Raw genomic sequence first — 22,001 nt, 5'->3', positions numbered from 1 at the left:
CAGACGATATGACAAACGCTGAACTGCCACATCATGCAATGAAAGTGAGCAGCTTTACAAAGCAAAAAGCAAACGTGTCCGAAATGACAGGTTTTATTTGCCCCCTTCCCTGTAGCAGACACACACACACTCACACAAACCCCAAAGAGAAGCCCATGCCAGTCCTTTTTTGCTTTAACTTGTTTTAGCTTCTTTTACTAGGACTATCACGGGAAAACGGTTGGAACAAACAAAATATTGCAAATTAAAAAATACACAATCAGCGGCTTGGTGACTTTTTAATTCAGTCCAGTCAAAACGATAAAGCCCCTGCCTCAAACCAGGAGCAGCACAGCAAGCACGATGCGTTACCAGCAATCCTGCAATCAATTTGACAGAATCCTGCGATCAGAGCACTGTGGTGGGGACGAGCTTAAATACAACATGCTGCTGCCTCGAAAATTCTGAAAACAGGCTGCACACATCAAGCTCATGGGAGGGACGCTCACGACTACGATCTGACATCTGCAGACGTTTTTTGGGCTCAGTACTTCGGCATTTCATGATGACAGCGTCTGGCAGTTGTCATGCCAACCGAGAGCCTACTCCCGACCTCCCCCTCCTCTCTTTCTCACCAGTAGCAGTGTTTTGGCATTAGGTGGCCCGATGCCACCATATACGCCAAAACAAATAAAAATGGAAAAACACCACTGAGTGCTGGCATTCGGTTTCTTACCTGGGTGCACACAAATCGGTCATTTGCCCAGAGGTACATTTTACTTTCACTTTACGTAAGAGCGAACCGGCTTCTTGGAAGGTCCAAATCGATACTGGTTTCATCAAACCGCACTTGATAACTGCATACTAGGTTGTTTGGTTTACAATAATTTCACACTGATATGCATGTAAAATGTCCTATACTTACACATCTGAAGTATTCATTTTTCCTCTGTGTAACTGCACTTGGACACATCACAAGCTTAGAAAATGTTAAACAAGAATGTTCCATGGACATTATGATGCAATTTAGATGCATCACAGAGGGAAGCATCTAAGAATATGCTCAGGGGATCATTGTGATTGGAGGGTTGCACCCACAGAGTTCCACAGAAGAACTAGAGTGCTAACATTCTGTGCTTGGTCATCGAGAAAAGCGAGCCACCCATGGACGCCATGAAGCTCCACTACTACACTGTCATCAATGGAATGCTGGCATTTCCCATTGGGCAGTGCACGGAAGGTGGCAGGGGGATGGGCGGATAATAAGGAGCCAGCGGGAGGGCGGTGGGTGCACTGGACACCCCGGGGCTCTGATTCTAAAGTGCTGTTTCAAACATCGAACGAAATAGGTGCATGATATTCGGCTGCGTTCAAATAATAACCCTAAAAAGTACTATGTGCTTAGTCCAACCAGATGCTGATGCCAAAACTTAACTACCTAGTTTGAGAGGATTGAAAATGAACTACATGGCTCCTGAAAGTACATTCCTCTGTTTCCTCTGCACACTACAGCTTATCTTCCTGGCTCCTGAATATGATAGTCCTGTTTATAATACTTGTAAATGAATGTTACCTTTATCTGTGTTATTTCACTGTACAACATGGCCTACGTGTTCAGCTGCGTGCATATACTGAACATATTATAATTTAGTTCTTGTTTACTTTGACCCTTTCTGCTTTAAATATTATTTTAAAATTTAAATTTTTTATTGTGAGTTAGTTCGTATTGAACTTTACACAAACCATACAGATACATATAACTTAATACATACACACATACTTAATTCATACATGCTTACAATGAAGCCAATGAAAACATTAGATATAAAACTTATATGAGAATTATATAAAATTATATAAAAATATATTCTTTCATATAGATATATAGATACAATCACAGTACAAATATCAAATGATGTGTACCATAAAACATTCCCATCAAATTCAAATTCAAAATCGGCCCATCAAACAGAAGGCCTAGGCCTAATAAAATAAAAAAAATGAAGATGGTCGCATACCACTATCACTAAGTTCCGAGTGTCCATCGTCATCATCATAATCATAATCAAAGTCATGATCACGATCTTAATGGGCCACTCCTCAGGGTTCCGATTTAGGAACAAATTCCAAAGAGGGGGGGTTCCCTCAAGGTGTCGATATAACCGGCTGGTTTTGCAATAAGCTTTTAACTTTACCCAAACCCTATAGAGGGCCAGCTGTGTCCTAATAGAATCCGAGTTTAAACAATAATCCCAGAAGGACTCTCCCTTAATAGTCTCATAATTATTTACCAATTTTCCTAACAGACACATATATAACGAGCCCAGACGAGGGCACAAAGTCAGGACGTGCCTAGTAGTTTCTAGATGTTCATTCTTCTCACAAATACGGCAACACCTATGCTTTAGTGGGATGCCCAGTTGTGGTCCAATGACCGCTAACACCTGAAGCTGATTTGACCGCAATCTTAGCATAAATTGGTGCACCTCAGGGTCTGGGCATAATAACAGATATTGTTGGGGCTTTCTATATCTATGTATTACGTACATTACCGCTTCGTACCCCTTCAACGTAGCCAGATAGATGTAGTTCTGAGTCCAGTCCCATCTATTCATTTTTTGTATAAAAGATTTTTTTTGATGGATAAATGGCATTAGCCGCTTCTTATCGAGGGACCAGTCTATGGTAGCAAAGAGAGACTCATTTAACTGTTTATAATTATTCCCTTGAGGTGACTTTTCATTATCAAAGTTAATACCGGCCAGGCTAAGCAGTTTACACGAAGGAGAGGTGATAGCTTTCGAATAAAACAAACCTCGGGCGCGCAGTGCCATGCCTTTCAACGATGTTAAGCCCAATTCTAACCTCAGGTACTGAACTGAAAAAGCCGGGCCCATTCCCAGTACGGCACGCCAGCATTGCCCCTCTGTTATATTAAGCCAGTTCAGGTCCTGCATCGCGAGTGCCTCCAGGCCATACAGAATTGCGGGGACGAAACACTGTTGGTAGAGTCTGATAATCCCTGCAATGCTAAACCCTGCTGTTCCTTTGGCAAATTTACATGCCTGTAATGTAAGAAGTTTTGCCCGTCTCTTTTTTTTTTGCGTGATAATTAAATTATAGTTGGGTTGGATGTCAAATTCTAACCCCAAGTATGGGTATGACTGTTCAATACTTATTCTACCCAGGGTTGTCCCAACCCCAGAGCGACTCGGGCCGCCTTAGCCAATGCCGGTATCTTTGTTTTCCTTAGGTTTATGGAAAGCCCCAATTGCGTCGAATACAGGGAGAGCTCATCAAGCATGCACTTTACTCCAGACAACGTACGATCGAACAGTATTAAGTCGTCTGCGTAGAGAATGCCTACAATTGGAGTGTCCCCCAATTTTGGGGGCAATTGCCTTTAGCGGGCATACGGGATAACAAATCAGCTATGTACAAATTGAAGCACATGGGTGCACCGGTGCAGCCCTGTTTAACTCCCATATTAATAGGAATTGAATCAGTGGCCGCTCCCTCATTATTCAGTCTAACCCTGGCACTATTATTACTATGTAGGCTCGACAGTACATGTAATATCCAGCCTGGACACTTTAAATCACGTAGTTTGTCCCACAGGATCTCCCTCTTGACTTGGTCGAATGCGCTACTAAAGTCCATAAAAATTATGTACACGGTGGCATTTTTGTTATTAATCAAAAAATCTAGGACCCTGATGTTATGTACAGTCCCAGAGCCTGGTCTAAATCCCGTCTGTGCATAATTCACAATGTTATTCGCTGTAACCCATGTTTCAAGTTCCTTAAGGACAAGTGTCATGAACATTTTGCTGGTTGCGTCAAGAATAGAGAGGAGTCGGTAATTACCAGCATCACATCGGTCTCCCTTTTTATGTACTGGTATAAGAACCGACCCTCTCCATGAAGACAGGATCACAGCCGACCTACAAATACGCGAAAAAAGCATCAGTAGTACATGTGCCCAGTTGTCCGGGTCACTTTTCAATACAATATTTGCCAATCCGTTCGGGCCAGGGGCCGGGGCATTAGAGTGCTACATTAAGTGCTACGATAGCCTGCTTTATCGCACTATGACTTAAAGGCAAGGTCCATGGGTTTGTACTTAGTACAGTGATTGGAGCAAGAATATTTGCAACCAAGAACTTATGCTTATTATAGGCTCTCCACTGGTCCTCACCAATGGGATTCACTATTCTTAGTCCTTGATCCCCTCCAGCCTCTCCTAATACTTGCCAGATTCTTCGGGTGTTTCTACAAAAATATTATTGGTTTCGAGTCTGAGCTGTTAACTGCCATGCCATTTATCTACATGATGTGAATTTTATGCACACTGACATAATGAGAACAGGAAAAATGAAAGTCAAATAATTGAAAGTACTTCTGGCTGAAAAGCCGGTACTGCCTGAACGTTACCCATCATGCCTTGAGGTATTTTACCATTTATGTGATATTCCATCTGTGATAGTGTTACAAGTTAAATTTTAGTTCATTTTCTGCCGTTTTCCGTAACACAAAACGTTCTATTCATGAGGATTACCCAAAAAAAGACTTCGCTACAAGAGGCAAGTAAACATTGAAAATCAGAAAATATATGTCAATAGAATAAACAATCCATTATGTTCTCTTAAACCCATGTCCTTTTTTAAGTGCACTCTTTTTAACAGAATCATACTAGGGTAAACTGAAAAATAAATGTGACTGTTCACATTTATGTGTTGTATTTATTTATTTATCTACATACAGGAAAGAACAAATCAGATGTCCAACAATAACGTTACAGAAAGTCATAATTCTATTGAAGACACAGAGGCAAAGGATTATGCTTTCTCTCTTCTTTACTTTCACAAACAGCAAACTTTAACAATGAAAAATATATCAACAAAGCAATGAAACTACAATCCCCAACATAGTTTGAGTCTTTGCTAGTTCATATTGTCATTGGTCCTTGGTTATTGGTTATTGGTCCTTCAAAACACGTGACTGTCTTAAACCAATAGTCCACCACCAGCCACATGAACACCGTCCATCATTTTAATTTCTCCTCTTTCTTTCGCTGGTCTTAAAACGTTTGCGCCCCAACTGGTAAAAGCTTACTGGATTGAACCTCCAAGCCAATATTCAAGTCACTGTCGGTTTGTTGTCCGTAATGGAACCTTCAACATAAAGCATATCTCATACAATTGGTCTATTTGGGTGGATAATCGTGCCACATTATCATTTGCATAACAGAGCTACATCATAACCTCATTATCACACACATTTATCATAGATCACGATTATTAAGGTGGGATAATCCTTCACCTCTGTGTCTTTAATAGAATTATGATTTTCTGAGTCACATGTGAAAAGACCACAAATTTGTCCATTTCAATCTCATATTTACTGCTATTTGATTTAATTATACTGAGTTAATTCCTCCTCTTGGTCTCTAGATACTTGCTCACTACATCTTGTATAGACGTTATACACTTACACTTTTAATTTCCCAATACTTGGCTCCTGCAGAGGTTTCTTCCTTCTTTTATCTAATAGAAATATGTCTCGTGCACGGATTATCCATCTGCTTTGCTTTGTGCTTTGCAGCTATTCCTTAAAAATAGCACCCTTGATCCCAAGCCAACATAGACTCCTCTTTGTTCTTCACACAAAGCTCTTCTTCCAGCATCTCCTGACACTTGAACCCTGATCTGTTTCGGAGGTAACTGAATTGAATCTTGACACAAGCCGGAATCCATTTTCCAATTATGTCTTAGCCATGTTGTATATTCCCCTATAGGAAGCTTCTATATGTCTTTTCTACCTTGTGTTGTGGCGTATTTACACTTATTGGTCAGCAAGTTAATTAATCTTCTTTTGCAATCATGATTACTTTATTATTTCATGCATGCTTCTCTTGTCACTTCAGTTACATCGTTACTCTTAAGTTTGTTCATATCGTTTCAGTATGTCCTCGTATAACTTCTTCATGACATCACTCTGCCTCCATCAGGTTTCACTCGGAGCTCCATGATGTCCATGATATCCAATGGTGCATTCTGACATCATTCCACACAGCATCCTTCCACAGTTTCAGTGTGAGGGTACATTTGATACGGTTGTCTGAGTACACATTGGGCCTCATTACGACCCAGGCGGTAAGGGGTTAACGGCAGCGTTAACAGCGCCGACCCTTACCGCCTGAGTACGAGGTCCCTTAGCGCCATGGCGCTTTTAACACCTGCTTTTAGCAGGTGTTAAAATCCATGGCGCTAAGGGACCATGGAGTTAATTACGCCACCGTAATTTACGGTGGCGTAATTAACGCCTTCCCCACTCCCATTATACCCTATGGGGCAAAAATGGGAATGGGGAAGGGTAAATGGGGATTGGGGACTTACCGCCCCGCCAAGGTCGGAATGGGGCGGTAAGTCCGCCAACCACCATGGCGTAAACATAGTTTACGCCATGGTGGTAAAGTCACGGCCCAGGCGGTAACTTACCGCCTGGGTCGTGATGAGGCCCATTGTCTCTTAATGCGGCATAGGAACATATGGGGTCCCATACATTGCCCTTCTCCTACTGTTCCAGAATTACCACTGTGAGAGGGTGGGAGTTAGGGATAATACGTCCAACTGCTCCTCTGTATGCCCTCCTCTGGTCGAGTCCTCAACCACTCTCTTCTCTTCATTCTCCTTTATCATCTCTTCAGTGCAAGGGTACATTTGGTACCGTTGTCTGAGTGCATATCGTCTCTTGTACACTTGATGCGGCATAGGAAGACGTGGGGTCCCATACATAGCCCTTCTCCTACTGTTCCAGAATGACCACTGTGAGAAGGTGGGAGTTAGGGATAATGCGTCCAACTGCTCCTCTACATTCCCCCCTCTGGTCGAGTCCTCAACCACATTCTTCTCTTCATTCTCCTTTATCATCTCTTCATAATGCTGTTTTTTTGGAATCCACATCTTCATATCCTTGTCACACCCCTCAGGAGACCTGCATTCTTTATATTTTCAACCACACTGCAGGTCATGTTGCAGCAGTTAACTACTAGATATTCTGTTGGTGGACAGAATATCCTTCATCCTACATGTTTTCTCTGCTCCTTGGGGTAGTAGTACTTTGTTCCTGGGGGTGCAAGGGTACTCTTCTGTATATTATCACACATACTTTCCTCATTATGCATCTGTTCAGCAGTTCCAGTGTCTATATTAACCAGCATCTTCATTACATTCTTGGCTGTCTTCTGATATTGTCTCAAGATGATCCTTATGAGACAAAATCCTAGCAATAGCAACACTAGCACTGCTTCAAGTAATTTGAAGGCATTTGCCAACCCAGTAGGAATCCATGAGAACAAAGACGAAAACCGGCTGTCCTTCTTGGTCTTATCAACTTCCTCCTCCATCTTCATATGCAGGGTTAACAACATTGTAATTGCTTCTGTGAAAGTCCCATTGGGCCTCATTATGAGTTTGAGCATGGCTACCCCCAAATTTGGGTCCGGGTTCCCTGAATGGGGAAATACCGGGCCCTTCTGACCTAGGAGGGCCCGGTATTTCTCCATTCAGGGAACCCAGACCCGGACCATCCCCATTCCCATTTGAGCCCCCATAGGGCTCAATGGCAATGGGGAGCATGCTAACAATGGCCCCGTTAATGACGGGCCCATTGTTAGCATGCTGGGCTGCTCGAGGGACCCGCTAAGAACGTCTGGTAAAAACAGGCATCCAGAGCGGGTCCCGCGAGGGGCCTCGTAATGAGGCGGTAGGGGTTTAACAGCTCCGGAAGCTTTACCGGCGCCGTTAACCCCCTACCGCCTCATTATGTAATGAGGCCCCTTGTCTTCATCATGGGCAGGTATAATGTACAGCGAGAAGGCCTGATCCTGGCACCCCCTTCCATTGCTCTAATTAAGTCCCAGAAATACCTGTTCTGGATGGCCATGAGCCTGCTTGCCCTCAACTCTTCTCTGATCGCATTAAATCCTTTTATTGCCGTATTGATCATTTCCTACAGCTCCCACCTGGTTATCTGTAAACACTTGGCATTTACTGCAGTCTGAATTCCTGACAGGAATATGGATGTGAACATCACTGCTGTTCTGCTGAACAACTTATGCTCAGCTGGGATATCATAATAGGCTTCTATTGATTTTTCTGAGTAGTAATTATCTCTCCTCTGTCTGCTTCCATTAAATGATCTTTTCTTCCTCAGGTGCGTGTCCATTTTTGGGAAGTCTATAATCTGCAGATCACTTTGTTGTACTACTAAGGCTGGTATGCTTATCAGGCACAGTAATGGGCAATCAGGACTGCTGTTCCTTCCTTCTTGCCTGCTACATCAAAAACTCTTCCTCACTTGCGGCTTTCTCGAACTTTCACTGTGCCATTATTTCTGACGCATAAAGATGCATTCTTCAGGGGTATTATCTGCAATGGTCCTCCCTCATCGTCAACCCATGTCACCAATCTTGCAATCTTAGGCTATTGGTTTTTGCATTCCTTTTCTGCATTTGCCACAACTACTTCCCATTGTCCAGTTAATGCCAATGCTTTGCACACAACCAGTCCATCAGCCCATCCTCCAGGAATGAACATTATTGCTTTAATTTGTATTGACCACTTTCCCAGCATTCTCGTATGTCCTTGTCATTCATTATCCTTGCATTGTAACATATTATTTTCTTCAAGCTTGACTCCTGCTTCATTTATTCCATGCTGTTCATATTTTATAATCTGACACATTGTTTCTGGCTTCACTCTTGATTTGATGTCTTGTACATCATTGTCTTCTCTTTGGGATGTTGCTTTATTCACCCACACTATAGATGCTGTTCGGCCTTGGAACCGTCCTCTGGTTAGGCAAAGTGCAAGGTGTGTCAGGCAATGTGTTTTTTCAGTATTACTTATTTTGCTATTAATATTTTAGAAGTTTCCAAAGCATAAGGTATACGGGAACACACGTAGCAGCTTTCATCTGATGTACTTCTTCCCACCTTCTTCATGTGCTGATACCATAGGTTATTCTTTAAATGAGCCGAATTATCAATATACATATTTATATTTTCATGGTCTTCTCCAACATCCCTTTTACATCACTTTTAAATAAATGCCTAGTAAGATCATAAAAAATGCTGTTCGTGATGTAATCAGGGGCAATAGTAAATGTTTTATTGTTACCCACCATATCTGTATTATCACTTATAATATGTCTAAATGTTACCATACTCAGGAAGAAAACACAAATCATAATGCAAAATGACACCACAATTATTATTCCATGGAAACTCATAGATTTCCTTGATGGGAATTAGCCTCTTATATTCTGAAACCTCCTTGTTTTTGCTCATACTTTTAATGTGTATCTCTGTAAGTCTCTATAAATCACACCTTCATATCAAGAACTACAAGATGATTGCTAAAAATAATATGATTGTTCTGAGGATTTCCAAGAACTGTTATGATGTGAATGTATATTCTTATTAGAGTTGGATAAGACTGTAATATGAAAGTAAAAACACCAAACAAGAAAGCGTGAAATGTTATTGCAATAGGTAACATAAAGATCAAGTGTGCTTTTCTTCTTTCAGCTCCGGTACTTCAATGCATTGACTCTTGAGCCTATATAAAAAGGTTCCAGGATAACTGTTAGTCTGTTTACTCCTTGTTAACTGTTAAAATATATTGGCCTTTAGTCTAAGGTGCTGCTGTGTTCTAATTTTCTTTGTCTTTACTGTTAGCCATAGAATGAGTCTGCATACGCTGAACTTCTTCTCTTGCTTCACTGTCAGTAGTTGCAGGAGGGAGTTGGGGTTTCTCCTTTATATGCCTTAATGTCGTGGAAATTAAGCCAGGTTCTTCATCCTTTTAACTTGGCTGCTGTGGGTGTGACTTCTACCACCTCGTACGGACCTTCAAAGCAGGGCTTGCTCCAAGTGCATACACACATTTGCACCAGCACCTGGTCTTCTGGGTATAGAATTGGTTGTTTTAACTAATCCTCTGCTTCAATGGGTTGATCATCTTTTTTGCTTCTCTTTGACCCTTCCCTGTTGAGACATAAAATAAATCTTGCTGTCATTATTTGGAAAAATCATGCATTTCATCACCTAGTATCTATGCTACACACACTATGGGTATCAGTTTTTAACCTAGTTGGAGGAGCAAGGGAGGTTCTCATACATCGTCCAGTCACCAACTCATGAGTAATTAGATGGTGATCTGAGCCAGGCTGGTTTCGTAGGGCATATAAGGCAAGGGGTAGGCAATGTAGCCACCCCTTCTTCAAAGTTATCTTTATTTTTGCAATCCTTTCCTTCAATAGTCCATTTAATCATTCACAGATGCCATTTGCCTGTGGGTGATACGCAGCAGAAAATGTATGCACATTGCCTACTAGAAAAACTATTTGCTTGAACCACTCATTTCTATTGTCAGAACACAAAACCTCACACACACCCCATCTTGGGGATACTTCATGAACAAGGAACTTGGCCGCGCATGTGGCATCAGGGTATTTGCATGGACCTGCCTCGATCCATCTAAAAAAAGGACATACCATGACCAGCATATATCCGTAACCGTTGCATGTCTGCAGCATATCTACATAATCTATATGCAGATGATGAAATGGGCCATTAGGTTTAGGAATTGTTCCTCTCACTGTTCCCAAAGTGTGCCCTGCAGTACATTTCTGGCACACAATGCAATTTGCAATAAACTGCTGCATGCTCTAAAAGATTTCTCGAGAACAAATCTTCTGCTATTGTAGCAGTGGGACTCTCTTATAATACTAAACTCTCAAAATTGCTAGAGGCATGACTGGCTTTCCAGTACTATCCTGTCTCCAAATTGCCTCAGTGGGGGATGAAGAACACCCCTGTTTCTTACACAAATCCTTCTCTTCTTGAGGTTCTCGCACTTGTATCGCAATTAACTCGACAATAGACAGCATGTTAAAGCCCTCCTTTACCAACATGCATTGCACTATCATTTAACACTTTCTTTGTCAAAATGAGAAATGGTCAGGAAATAGGCTGCCTTTTTGGCTTCTAAATCTGCGGCTTTGTTTCTGCGAGAAATTAAAATGTGTCCTTTTATAATGTGCTGGGCTTTTTAACGACTGCTAGATTTAATGGGAGTGCTATTACTTCAATAAGTATATCCAATAGGGCCGCATGTTGCAATGGAGTGCTGTCTGCATGGAAGAAGCCCCTCCTTTTCCAGCATGACAGACCTGTATATACGGTTGATGTCTCATAGGCAGAGTCAGAGTACACCATCACTTCCTCATCTTTGAATCTCTGAAGTGCAGTGAAAAGCGCCTATAATTCTGCAGTCGTGCTGAGCAATGATAAGGCAATCTAGCGCTTGTCACTACTTCAAATTCACCCCCCTACTACCGCTGATCCAGTATGTCTTTCACCAGTTGTTTGGTCAATTTTTGAAGAGCCATCAACAAAAAGAACTTCCACCCTCATGAGGGCATTTTCCCTAGCTTGGGGAATTCCATTATAGTTTTCAGTACACGTTGTGCAATCATGTACATAATCATCCTCGCCTACTGGTTCGGAGATTATTCCCTCATAACCTGATGCTCTTTGTTTGGTACTTTAAGGTTTCTGTAAAATCTCAAATAATGCATGTTCAACAAATAATCTTTCTGAACACCCCATTGTTATACTTGAAACATTTGCAATTGCGATTGCAGAAGACGCTAAAGACTGCTCACAAGGATAATGCACTTTCATAACTGAATCTAAAATCCCACTATAATAGGCTGGTTGTTTGTGTACTAATGTCGTTTTCTGTGTAAGGACTGCTGTCATGAATGGGAAAATAAGTAAAAATCTACATGATTATCTGGAATTCCCTACACAGGGGCTGTACTGATCGGCTTTTTAAATTCTTCAAACCCTTCAGTCATTTCATTTGTCCATATGATTTTACTCTTTGCCACCCGTGCTTCTTTAAACCCTTTTAAAAGTGGCCAAAAATATGTACTGTAATCGAAAACCCAGGCCCTAAAATAGTTACAGAGGCCTAATGATTGTTGTGTTTCCCTCACTGTTTTAGGTTCTGAGTTCTTCATAATTGCTTCTGCTCTTCCAGGCGTCACTTTCCTCCCCTCATGAGAAATCAACTGTCCTATATACACAAATTCGTCCTGACAGTATTGTAGCTTCTCTTTGTCCACTTTATATCCTTCCTCTGAGAGTGTGGTCATGAGCTTAAATGACTCTTCTCTGCATCTTTCTTCTATGTCACTACACACCAAAATGTCATCCACATATTAGACGATGGCACTTTCGAGCTGAACATTACCTAGGTCCATCTGAAGGACTCTAATAAAGATTGAATTGGACTCGCAGTGCCCCTGTGGAAACCTAGTATGTTTAAGGTGGATATTTCATTTCTATATGAAAATTAAGTCAAATCCTGTGAGTCTTCATGAAGGGGAATTGAAAAGAATGCATTGTTTAAATCTATGACTATAAAATATTTGGCCTTAAATAGGATGTTGCAAAATATTAACGCAGGATTTGGAACTAAATGAAACTCAGCTGCCACTATATTGTTCAGAGGGAGAAGGTCCTGTATACATTTCCATGAACCCCCTGTCGATTTTCTAACTGGTTACACAGCCGTGTTACATGGAGAATCGGATGGTACCAATATTCCTTGCTTCATTAAAGCAGCAATGGTGTTGAAGATACCTTCATCTGCCTCTCTAAATATTGGGTATTGCTTTGCACATATATAACGTGATCCTGGTTTAAGCTTGATTTTAACTGCTCCTATTCCTTTTAATAGACCCACGTCATATGGAGTTGTGGTCCACAACATCTTTGGCATTTTCTCTAAATCTTCTTGGAAAAATAATGGTTTCTTTTTTTACCAATGTCATTCTCTGTTGTATTTCTCTATTCTCTACTTTTATCCAATAAGTGAGACTTATAAAACATACTAATTCACCATTGGGGCTGATTCATGGAATTATTTGTGCTGGAAAACAGGGATTTGTGCGTCATTCTTGCCGCAAATCCCCATTTGTTAAACGGGATTTGCGAGCAGAATGGCACACAAATCCCTGTTTTTCAGAGCAAATAATTCCATGAATCAGCCCCCTTGTCTGTCGAATCTGTCAGCATATATCCTTCACTGGGCACTATCACTGTTCTCCATCCTCTTCCCTCATCATCTGTCCCATGAAGAAGCACCCTTTCCTCTCTGACCACTGCTGCTTCTAATTCCAAGGGAATAATCTACCCTTCTTCATAATCTATAGGGATTTTTGGTGTGAAGAAAAACTGATCAGGTATTCTTAATAGTTTACCTATCAACCTGGGTGACCATGATAATAAACCAGTCACTCCCCACAAAAAGACTTCTGAGTTCAAAGGGACCCCTCGTAATGCTTTCTAGGATAATATAAACTTTCTCGCATTCATATAATGTATCCCTGAAGTGGGACACACTATTGCTTCATCAGTAAAATATATTGTCGTGTTACGTTTCATCATTAAGTCACGCCTAGTATGTTGAGTGACATTTGCCTAGAATAAATGTTGTGTTCTCCTACAGAGATTGGGAATTTGTCTGTAAAAGGAACTAAACGTATCACCCCAGAGAATCCCTGTGCATTTATTGCAATACCTGACATTGCATATTTCCCCTCATGAACACAGGAACGAGTTGCTACAGTGTCTGCATGAAATGAAAATGTTTTGCCTCCTATAACCACCTTGACCCTTGGCTCCTTCTGGGGGTCTGGTGTCACTGAAAGTACTGAACATATCAGGTTGCTCTGTGGGCTGTCCTATTGTGATATAAATGCATCCCTGTGCCTTTGAAAGGATTTCTTCCTACCACAGTCACACTCCCTAATTTGGGTGCCGGTTCTTGCTGGACTCCTGTAGTCATATTCCATTGCGGTACCATAGCCTACTGTGTCTGTGCTTGCTGAGTTTGTATCTGTTGTGTCTGCATGGGCACTTGCTGTGATCGCCCTTGCGGCAATAGCATTCGTAATGGCGCTTGTTGCCTTTTCTGTGGTTGAAGTGCATATGTCTGACCCTGCGTGTGACCTTGGGCATAATATTCCGGTAGTTCTGTATTATATTGCAGAGCATAGCCCATCCACCCTCTTAGAGCTTTCTAATTTTGCTGCATGTCTCCTCTGCTTCTATATGTTCTGGCTATGTATCCTATTCTTCTACAATTCCAACATTGTTGTGGCTGTCCACCATTAAATCCTCCTTTTCCCTGAAGGTTTTGAAATCCACCTTGTCCTCCTCCTCTAGGCCTAGTCCCTCTTCCTCTTGACCAAAAATGTTACCCACTCTGATCCTCAGGATACACTATGTTATATTGCTGCACTGATTGCATCTCCTGTGTCCCCCCACCTTCATTGCTTGGCAATAACGCTCACTCTATGACTGTTTTTGACAACTTTTTCTGTACTAACTTTGCTTCCTCCTGCTTTCTGCTCTTGCCTTTCTTCTTATTCTTTTCCTGCATCAATCGGCAGTGATGCACAATTGTCAATTGTATTTCTGCCCATTGCATCGCTTCCACTCCCACCTGTTTCTTCAATTGCCATTGCACTAGCTCGGGCAGTCCCTGACACAAAATGTGGTTAAATAATGCTACCGTTCTTGAATATCTTGAATATAAGCAACAGGGTCTTCATCCTCCCTCATTTTCTTAGTCATAATCGCTCCCATATCTCATGTATCGGGATATTGCACTCTGAGTGCCTGCCATACCTCTGCTCTGCAATTATTAAATGGCGCTCCATCATGTGTCGTGTTATATGCACTCACACCTGCATATTCTGCTCCCTTCCAAATGACGTCAGGTCTCTCCCCTGTATTAGCTGATAGCAAGCTTTTTATCTCACCTATAGCTAACCTCATTCCTTTTGTCATTCTCTTAAACTCATAGATCTATTTTCCTGCACCAGAAGTTAAACTTATCAATTTACATCTTAAATTGTCTTTATCCATTTTTGGCTGTGGTATGTACTGTGGTTGTCTTCCCCTTTTCTCCAATAATGGGAATTGTGAGCATCCTGGTCCATAATCATACCTGCCTACACTTCTCGTCTTCCAAGCGGGGCTCATCTCGCCCATTTCTCTCCGTACTGGTAGTGCCCTTAATCTGCTTACATATGGCAGGAATGCATCCCTGTACTGCGGTATGATGCTTGTGGTAGCTCGATATACAGTGTTGATTCTGGTGTTCTCTCTTCGGAGTCCTCTAAATCTGACCATTTTACATTTTATTCTACTCTCAATTCTTTTGAAATTCTGCATGTGCTCTCCTTTTGCATTCTTTCATTTTCTTCCATTGCTACGTCTGACATTATTATGGCCAAGTGTGGGGTATATTTACCAGCCACAACAGAAATCCTTTGCATCACTAAACCACATTTTAGCAGTTAAAAAGAAATGGCTGTACTTTTGTCTGCTAGGCACATATGGGGCAAGATTGAACATAGCCATCCGAAGAAGGGCTTCATTCTGTTTTCTTCATGTAAACCCAAAGAAAATATCTTAACGGCAGAATGGTTCTGTGCTGCTGTTCTGTCATTTCAGAAAAAACTGAAAGCTGCACAAGAAAATGTCCTGCATGTAAAATGACCTTGCACTGGTGCTACTTCCATCATTAAACATCACACAGTTTTGTTCTAGTAAAGCACAGCCATGTCCATCTATTTCATGTTTGAACACCATCAAACAATGGACATCTCTCCGATAACAGAATTGTTTTGTCAAATAAAGTCTGTGAAGAGCAGGGAATTTCATTTCAGTCTGCACGGCTAGGATTCACTTTGGAAACAAATTAACCCACGCAATGTACTCTCTCCCATCCAATATGTCAATTAAACAGAAACCATTTTTCAAGCATATCCCTGTGTACAGAAACAAACCAGATCTATTAGAAGCCTTCAGAAAGTGAATTTGAAGAAAACCGCATCTTGTGAAATCAACATGTAGAAAATGAACACGTAAATCTGTTTTTTCAAAAGCAAGAAAACTGCTCTTTTGAAAGCTAAATGTGAAATCATCCCAATACTCGTACAGAAACAGTATTATATGTGTGGGGCGGGGGTGGTTTAAATGTGTATTATATTTATTTACAAAAAGACTTGGGTTCTGGGGAAGACAGAGAGAAAAAGCAAAAAATGTTTGTAAACAGCAGAACCAGTTTGGCAAGGCAGACACTTCAAAAGTTACCAGCCCCCATGGGAAAGGAAGCCCCTTTACAAATATGAAAGGGCCGAGGTGTGGAAATTCACGACCTTGTCAAACTGGCCGGCATTTCTACAGCAAGGCACAATGGATCCCGGGGGAATTAGCACTTTCACAAAGAAGTGTGAATTCCTTTGACACCCCTCCTCAGCTTCAAACTGCCTGGAATCAAAGGGCGTCATGGTAACCCTGTTGGTCAGATTGGCAGAGGGGGGCATGCTGGCTGTGGGGATGTGAAGGACCACCCATACAGTGACAAATGCCATCCATGGACCTGAAAGGACTTTTTACATTAAGACATTAATTTCAATAATCTGAATAAGCAGTAATGTAAGATTATGACAGTTTTAATGTAAATTTTGGACAAGCAAAATAAGAACACTTGTGGTGGATGTGAATGGCAGTAAAAAGGCATTTCTGGGGAAAACTTTAATGGCACAGATATTAAATTTGGAGAAAATATGGCAGACACTATTATGCATATATCGAACCATTTGTAGATTTTTAGATAAAATGTTTTTCCTGAAAAACTGTGAAATGGTTCCTAAAGGGCAAAGCAGCATCGCACAGACATTGCATTTGAACTGGCATATTCCTTGTGAAATATGGGATCTGCCTATCTGATTTGTATAATGGTGACAATTGCAAATATAAAGTTGTATTCCATAACTCCTTTTGGTGAAAAACTGGGTTTGTGGGAAAAAGGAATCATAAAATTCATACACTTAAGGAGAGGTCAATTCCATCAGTCCAATCAGCTCGGAGGGAGGTGGCAACAGGAATAGCCTGATCTATCCTAAGTCAAGAGGTATGTCCAGATTATTTCCACCCACCTTATGAATTCTCTGATGTCATTCTGCCTATATAAGAGTTAGGCAGGGAGGTAAGAGGGGATTCCACATTCAAAATTCACCCTGAAAGACTCCAAGACTCCAGAACCAGGTCCAGAGGTAGCTGAGCCAGATCCAGGCAGAATCACCTATCCAGAACCTTCAGGCAGAACCACCTATCCAGAACCTCCTGTCCAGAACCAACTATCCAGAACCTCCTGTCCAGAACTACCTATCCTGAACCTGATTCATGCCAATAATTCAGGGAGAAAGGAGGAAAGGCTGCTGATCCCTTGTAGAGAACGCAGCAACTAGACCCTTTGCCCAGCTGATGCATCCCACTGTCCACAGTAAACAGACCCTGTGGCCCAGTTGTTTCCACAAAGGAGAGCCTAGCCGCTGTCTAGAGACCAAGTTAGCTGTCCAAACCACCCAACTCAAGTGCATTTTGTAAGTATCACCCTCCTCAGTATCAAAAAGCTGCATACACCGCTCTGTTACCTTACATTCTGTCCAAATCCTATAAAAACCCCATAAGAACCCTAGTAATTTCCCAAATTGTCAGTATCCTCAGTTTATCTGGTCCTTAGAAGAATTTGTGTAGTACATATCTGTTAGTGTAATTCTTTTGAAATCCTTTCAGCTATTTGTGTAAGTTCTTAGCACCATTTCTGAGATAAATTAATTAATTCCCCTACAAGGAGGTGCACGGCATGAATTGTTTAAAATTGCAACTTAACCTCCTTGTGTGCAGTGCCTTTCTTTAATAATCTAGCCACTAAAATACAGTCTCAGTAGAACAAATCATTGTGTTAACAAAACCGATTTGGGCCTGTGTGATTGTTTTCATTATAACATCCAATTTTCATTTCCTATAAAGAAACCCATGCTGTCACCCTATAAGAGTCATCCTGCACTTCAGTATTCTATCTGATATGTGCCTTTGTTTCCCATCCCAAAAAAGATTTCCGATTTTGATTTCTAAGCTCATTTCTTTAGCTGTTTGCTTGTTTAAAATCTGTGAAAAATAAGAAATTGCAATTCTGCCACATGTGATTTTTGCTCCATTGTTTTCCTTCTCAAAGTCGATTTTCTTACCTGTATTCATGTTGTTTTAGTACCCTGCCCTGTAACTTGTAAGTTTTCTTGCCTCTTTACTACAGCCACACAAATTCCTGTCCTATTCATTCTACCACACATGTAAAGTGCCCTCTAATTATCCAGTGAACTCTGTGTGCCATTTTGCTCCTTTTTCAAGGTTTTCATTTTATTTTGGCCTACCATTCTGGGGTGGTAGGTCGAATTTACAATCTGATTTTCCCTCTTATTTGTGACTCCTTGGTACTCATTTCCACCCACACAAAACCTAGTCACCATGTGTTTGGAGGAGTGTTACAGGGGGGCATGCAGAACAGTTGTGCCATCTATAAGTATGACAAAAAATTACTTTGCTTCCATATCCATTTAAAACTTATGTGTCAAATGTCAGAAAATTAAATTAATTGTATTATAACATTTTGCTGTATATTATCACCCCACTGGTGATTGCTACCTATATAATATACATTTTATTCGTTTGATTTTGCATTTGATTTTAAAAAATAAATAAATATTTCATTATTACACACCGGCCTGGTTCATGGTCCATGAGGTGTTTGTCAAGGGGGGTGTGAGACGGGTTGGGTGCCTTTTCAAAGCAGAATGTGAAATAAATAAAGTTCAAAGCGTGTTTATTGTGCACCACATCCCTTGCCAGTGGACAGAGTCTTGGTCTGGAGTGTGCCGCGTTGTAAATTCTGTTACAATGTGGGGGTTCATATGCCAGGATTGAGAAACGTGTTTCCACCCGTGACAGCTTAACACAGCAGACTAACCCAGAAAAGGTAGTGATACTTTTTGTGGTTAGAAAACTGTGTTACACTGTAAAAGTGCAATCCCAAAACTTAAAACCTAAGTATCTGCCTGTGTGTAAAAATAAAGTAAAATTAACCCGGAACCAGACAAAAAGCAGAGTACAGATTTGTCTTCATATAAATAATTTAATAAAGGTAGAACATTTTTCTTAATGAACACCGTTTAGATCAACATGGCTAGGCAGCACCTTCTGTCCAAACTATTCATTAGAGGGGAATGGTGTCACGCTCACCTGATTCCCACGGAGGCGCAGGTCTGGCTTCGAGTGCTGATGCTTCTTCTATGGTGAAGCGCAGGACTCTGAAGATGGACTCACTGGCTCGCAGGAATATTCCCCTGTGCGTGAAAAGGGAGTATTACCTACTGACGGAATAATGCTCAAGCCTCCCACTCCCTTCCAACCCTCCACGATACCCTTCCTCGATTCCCCGTGAAGTCTCACCTTAGGGTCTGGAAGGATGAGTTCTCCTTCCTGCTTCTGATGCAGGGGCGCGTTGAAACCCAGTTACTTCACTGGATTGAGGTTTGATGGGAGTTCAAATAAGCTGGACTATTCAGGTAAGGCGCTGTAAGAGTTCTGTAGCAAGTTCAAAAGTTCAAGCTTAATAGTAATGTTCATTGTCTTATTGCAGCAAGCGCTAATGCTTATGTCTTTTTCCCCTTAGGGGCCGGGGTTCGGAATGCCGGAGATATGGCGCCGACCCGAAGTGAAACGTGCAGTTCCAGTAAATGACAGGTAAGTTCTGGATGAGCGTTCGGGTAATGTCTTTGCATTCGCTCATTCAATGTCTTTGTCTTTTTTCCCCATAGGGGCCGGAGTCTGGAATGCTGTAAGAGGATTCAATTCAACACTACAGCTAAGTCAATGCCTAGTCTGGGATACTGAATGGAAACCCTTATTGATATATCTTTACGTCCAGTTCATGCGTTCTGGATGACTACCCCTATATAACACCCCTCTCTTGGAATCCCCCTGACCCCACTGAGCCACGAAGTAGTTCTATTTTGCAAGTTTAAACGGTTTATTTGATAATTTAAACAATATATATATATCACACTTTATAATAAATTAATAATTGAATATCACACTTAATCTGAGCAGTAATCAATAATGGATAGTCCGGCACTAGCACACTTCTTTATAATCAATGATGAGTGGTTATAGGATGGATAAGATAGCAAAAATACTTTTATGGTTTCAAATGGATGCAAGGTGGAATGAAATTGCAGTACAGAAATACTCAATATGATTTCAACAAAACAATGTAATCATTTTTCTCTGGCAATCAACTCCCCCCTTTATGCAATGCAAGGAAATGGAAGGAAAGCACACAGTTCTCAGAAATGCAATCAAATGTAATTCAGTTCACCACAGCAAGCTTAGACTACAGAAGTTTGAAACACAGGCCCAAAATGCTTTTATATGTGCTGGCAATGAAGTGAAAAATATGCTAAAATGCTTTTAATTCCCTCTAGAGGTTCAGGGTGAGTGGTATCTATTTAATATTAGTCCAGGCTCACTCTAGCAATGATTCAGGGATGGTTCTTAAGAGGCAAACAAATTTTTAGCAAGGAAAGCAAGGAAGCTGCTGTTTTCACACGTGGCTGGATTTTTAACCAAATCGCAAATCGCGGTAAAATTCGCTAGTGCGAGAATCGTGATTACGGCAAATGTATGAGGAGTAGGTTCCAGAGATACGGACGATTAAATAAAGGTAGTTTTTCGGATTTGAAATTTTAAAAGTTCAAAGCGACAAGTTACAGCTTGCAGATAGAAAATGACAGGTGACAGCTTTGAAAATGACAGGTGAGAGTTAGGAGGCAGTTCTGGTTAGATTGAAATAGATTGAATTATATTATTTTAACTAAGAAATTGGTTCTGCACAGTTCTGCTAGGTACTCACAATATATTTTTGAATTAGGCCTCGCCACGGATCTGGTCAGGTTTTGGACTGGACTCCGGTCTGGTGTCGGCACTTCACAGTGATCTGGGTCAGCTCTCTGGTTCTGCTAACAGCGGTCTCTGGCTCAGCTGGTCTCTCTCTGGATACAACACTGCTATCTGGCAAATGGCAAGAGTTCTTGCAAAGAATTCAAACAGCTCGCCAGGCTGTGAATAGTGGCAATGATTTGAGGCCTGCTAAAGAGGGATTTAGCTTGTAGTTGACCTCTCTGCTACAAATTCTGAAGTAAAGTCTTGGTCTCGGAAGGTGGATAGATTGAAGTCTCTATGTTGGCTCACTGGAGGTTGATGGAGGTAAAGTATGGATTTTCCCGGCAGAGCGTCCCGCAGCAGAAGGAATAGAATGTCCCTATCTGTCCTGACTGTCTGCTTTTATGTGTTTTGAAAGTGGGTGGAGAGGCTAGCTTTCTAGGCCCTACCCCTCTCCACTTGTCATTGGCCACTTCCTCCTCTTCCCCTTGATTGGGGGAATGAAATGAAGTGTCATCATGATGAGGTCTGTTTATGATACAGAGAACCCACCCCTGTCAACTTTACACACAATCTATATCTGATCCTAATAGACATATTTCATAGATAGACAGTTGTTTGGCATTGCATACACGCATCATGCATTTACTGATGGTAGCCCCTGTTCCAATTCTGTCGTTTCTAGGAGCTTGGGTTCAAAAATGGCAACATATTTCACTTTTTGGTTGGGTTACCAATATTGGATTTGTCCCCGGATTTACACAAATGTTCGCAAAGCATGTGGGCATTAGGTGGTGGAGTGTCAGATTTTTAACATACATACATTTAGAGTAATATCCTCTTTTCCGCTAAAAACCCCCCTGAACATACCACCAGGTCCTAACACGTCTTCAAATGTGCACAGAAAAATCACAAGAATAATGATATCACTTATAAAATTTTCACAAGTCCGCTTTATGAATGATCCATCTTTTTAGATTTATGTTCTGGCCCCAAAGGGGTGTGGTTTCCCCCAGCACAAGGTTGAATTTCTGGTTTTTCCAGTTCTGCAAAGCCAGCTTGCTCTCACAGGCAGTGCTCCTCCCCTT

At 41.3% G+C, this 22,001-nt stretch overlaps 1 protein-coding gene across 4 annotated transcripts in view; it reads right to left on the bottom strand.

Moving 5' to 3' along the window:
* LOC138481676 (uncharacterized) overlaps positions 1–982 on the bottom strand; it is a 371,678-nt gene extending 370,696 nt beyond the window's left edge. For 2 of the 4 annotated variants that reach the window (XM_069613827.1, XM_069613825.1), the window contains exon 1: positions 905–982. In XM_069613827.1, the coding sequence (XP_069469928.1) occupies positions 905–921 (17 nt within the window). In that variant the 5' untranslated portion in view covers positions 922–982. The remainder of the gene's footprint in view (positions 1–904) is intronic. The other 2 variants (XM_069613826.1, XM_069613824.1) reach the window with 1 other exon arrangement.
* Positions 983–22,001: the final 21,019 nt, after the last annotated feature.

The sequence above is a fragment of the Ambystoma mexicanum genome, chromosome 5p, assembly GCF_040938575.1.
Source record: "Ambystoma mexicanum isolate Mex_15411 chromosome 5p, UKY_AmexF1_1, whole genome shotgun sequence".
Lineage (NCBI taxonomy): Eukaryota > Metazoa > Chordata > Amphibia > Caudata > Ambystomatidae > Ambystoma > Ambystoma mexicanum.
The sequence above is the reverse complement of the archived record's forward strand: the minus strand, read 5'-3'. Positions and strand labels throughout refer to the sequence as shown.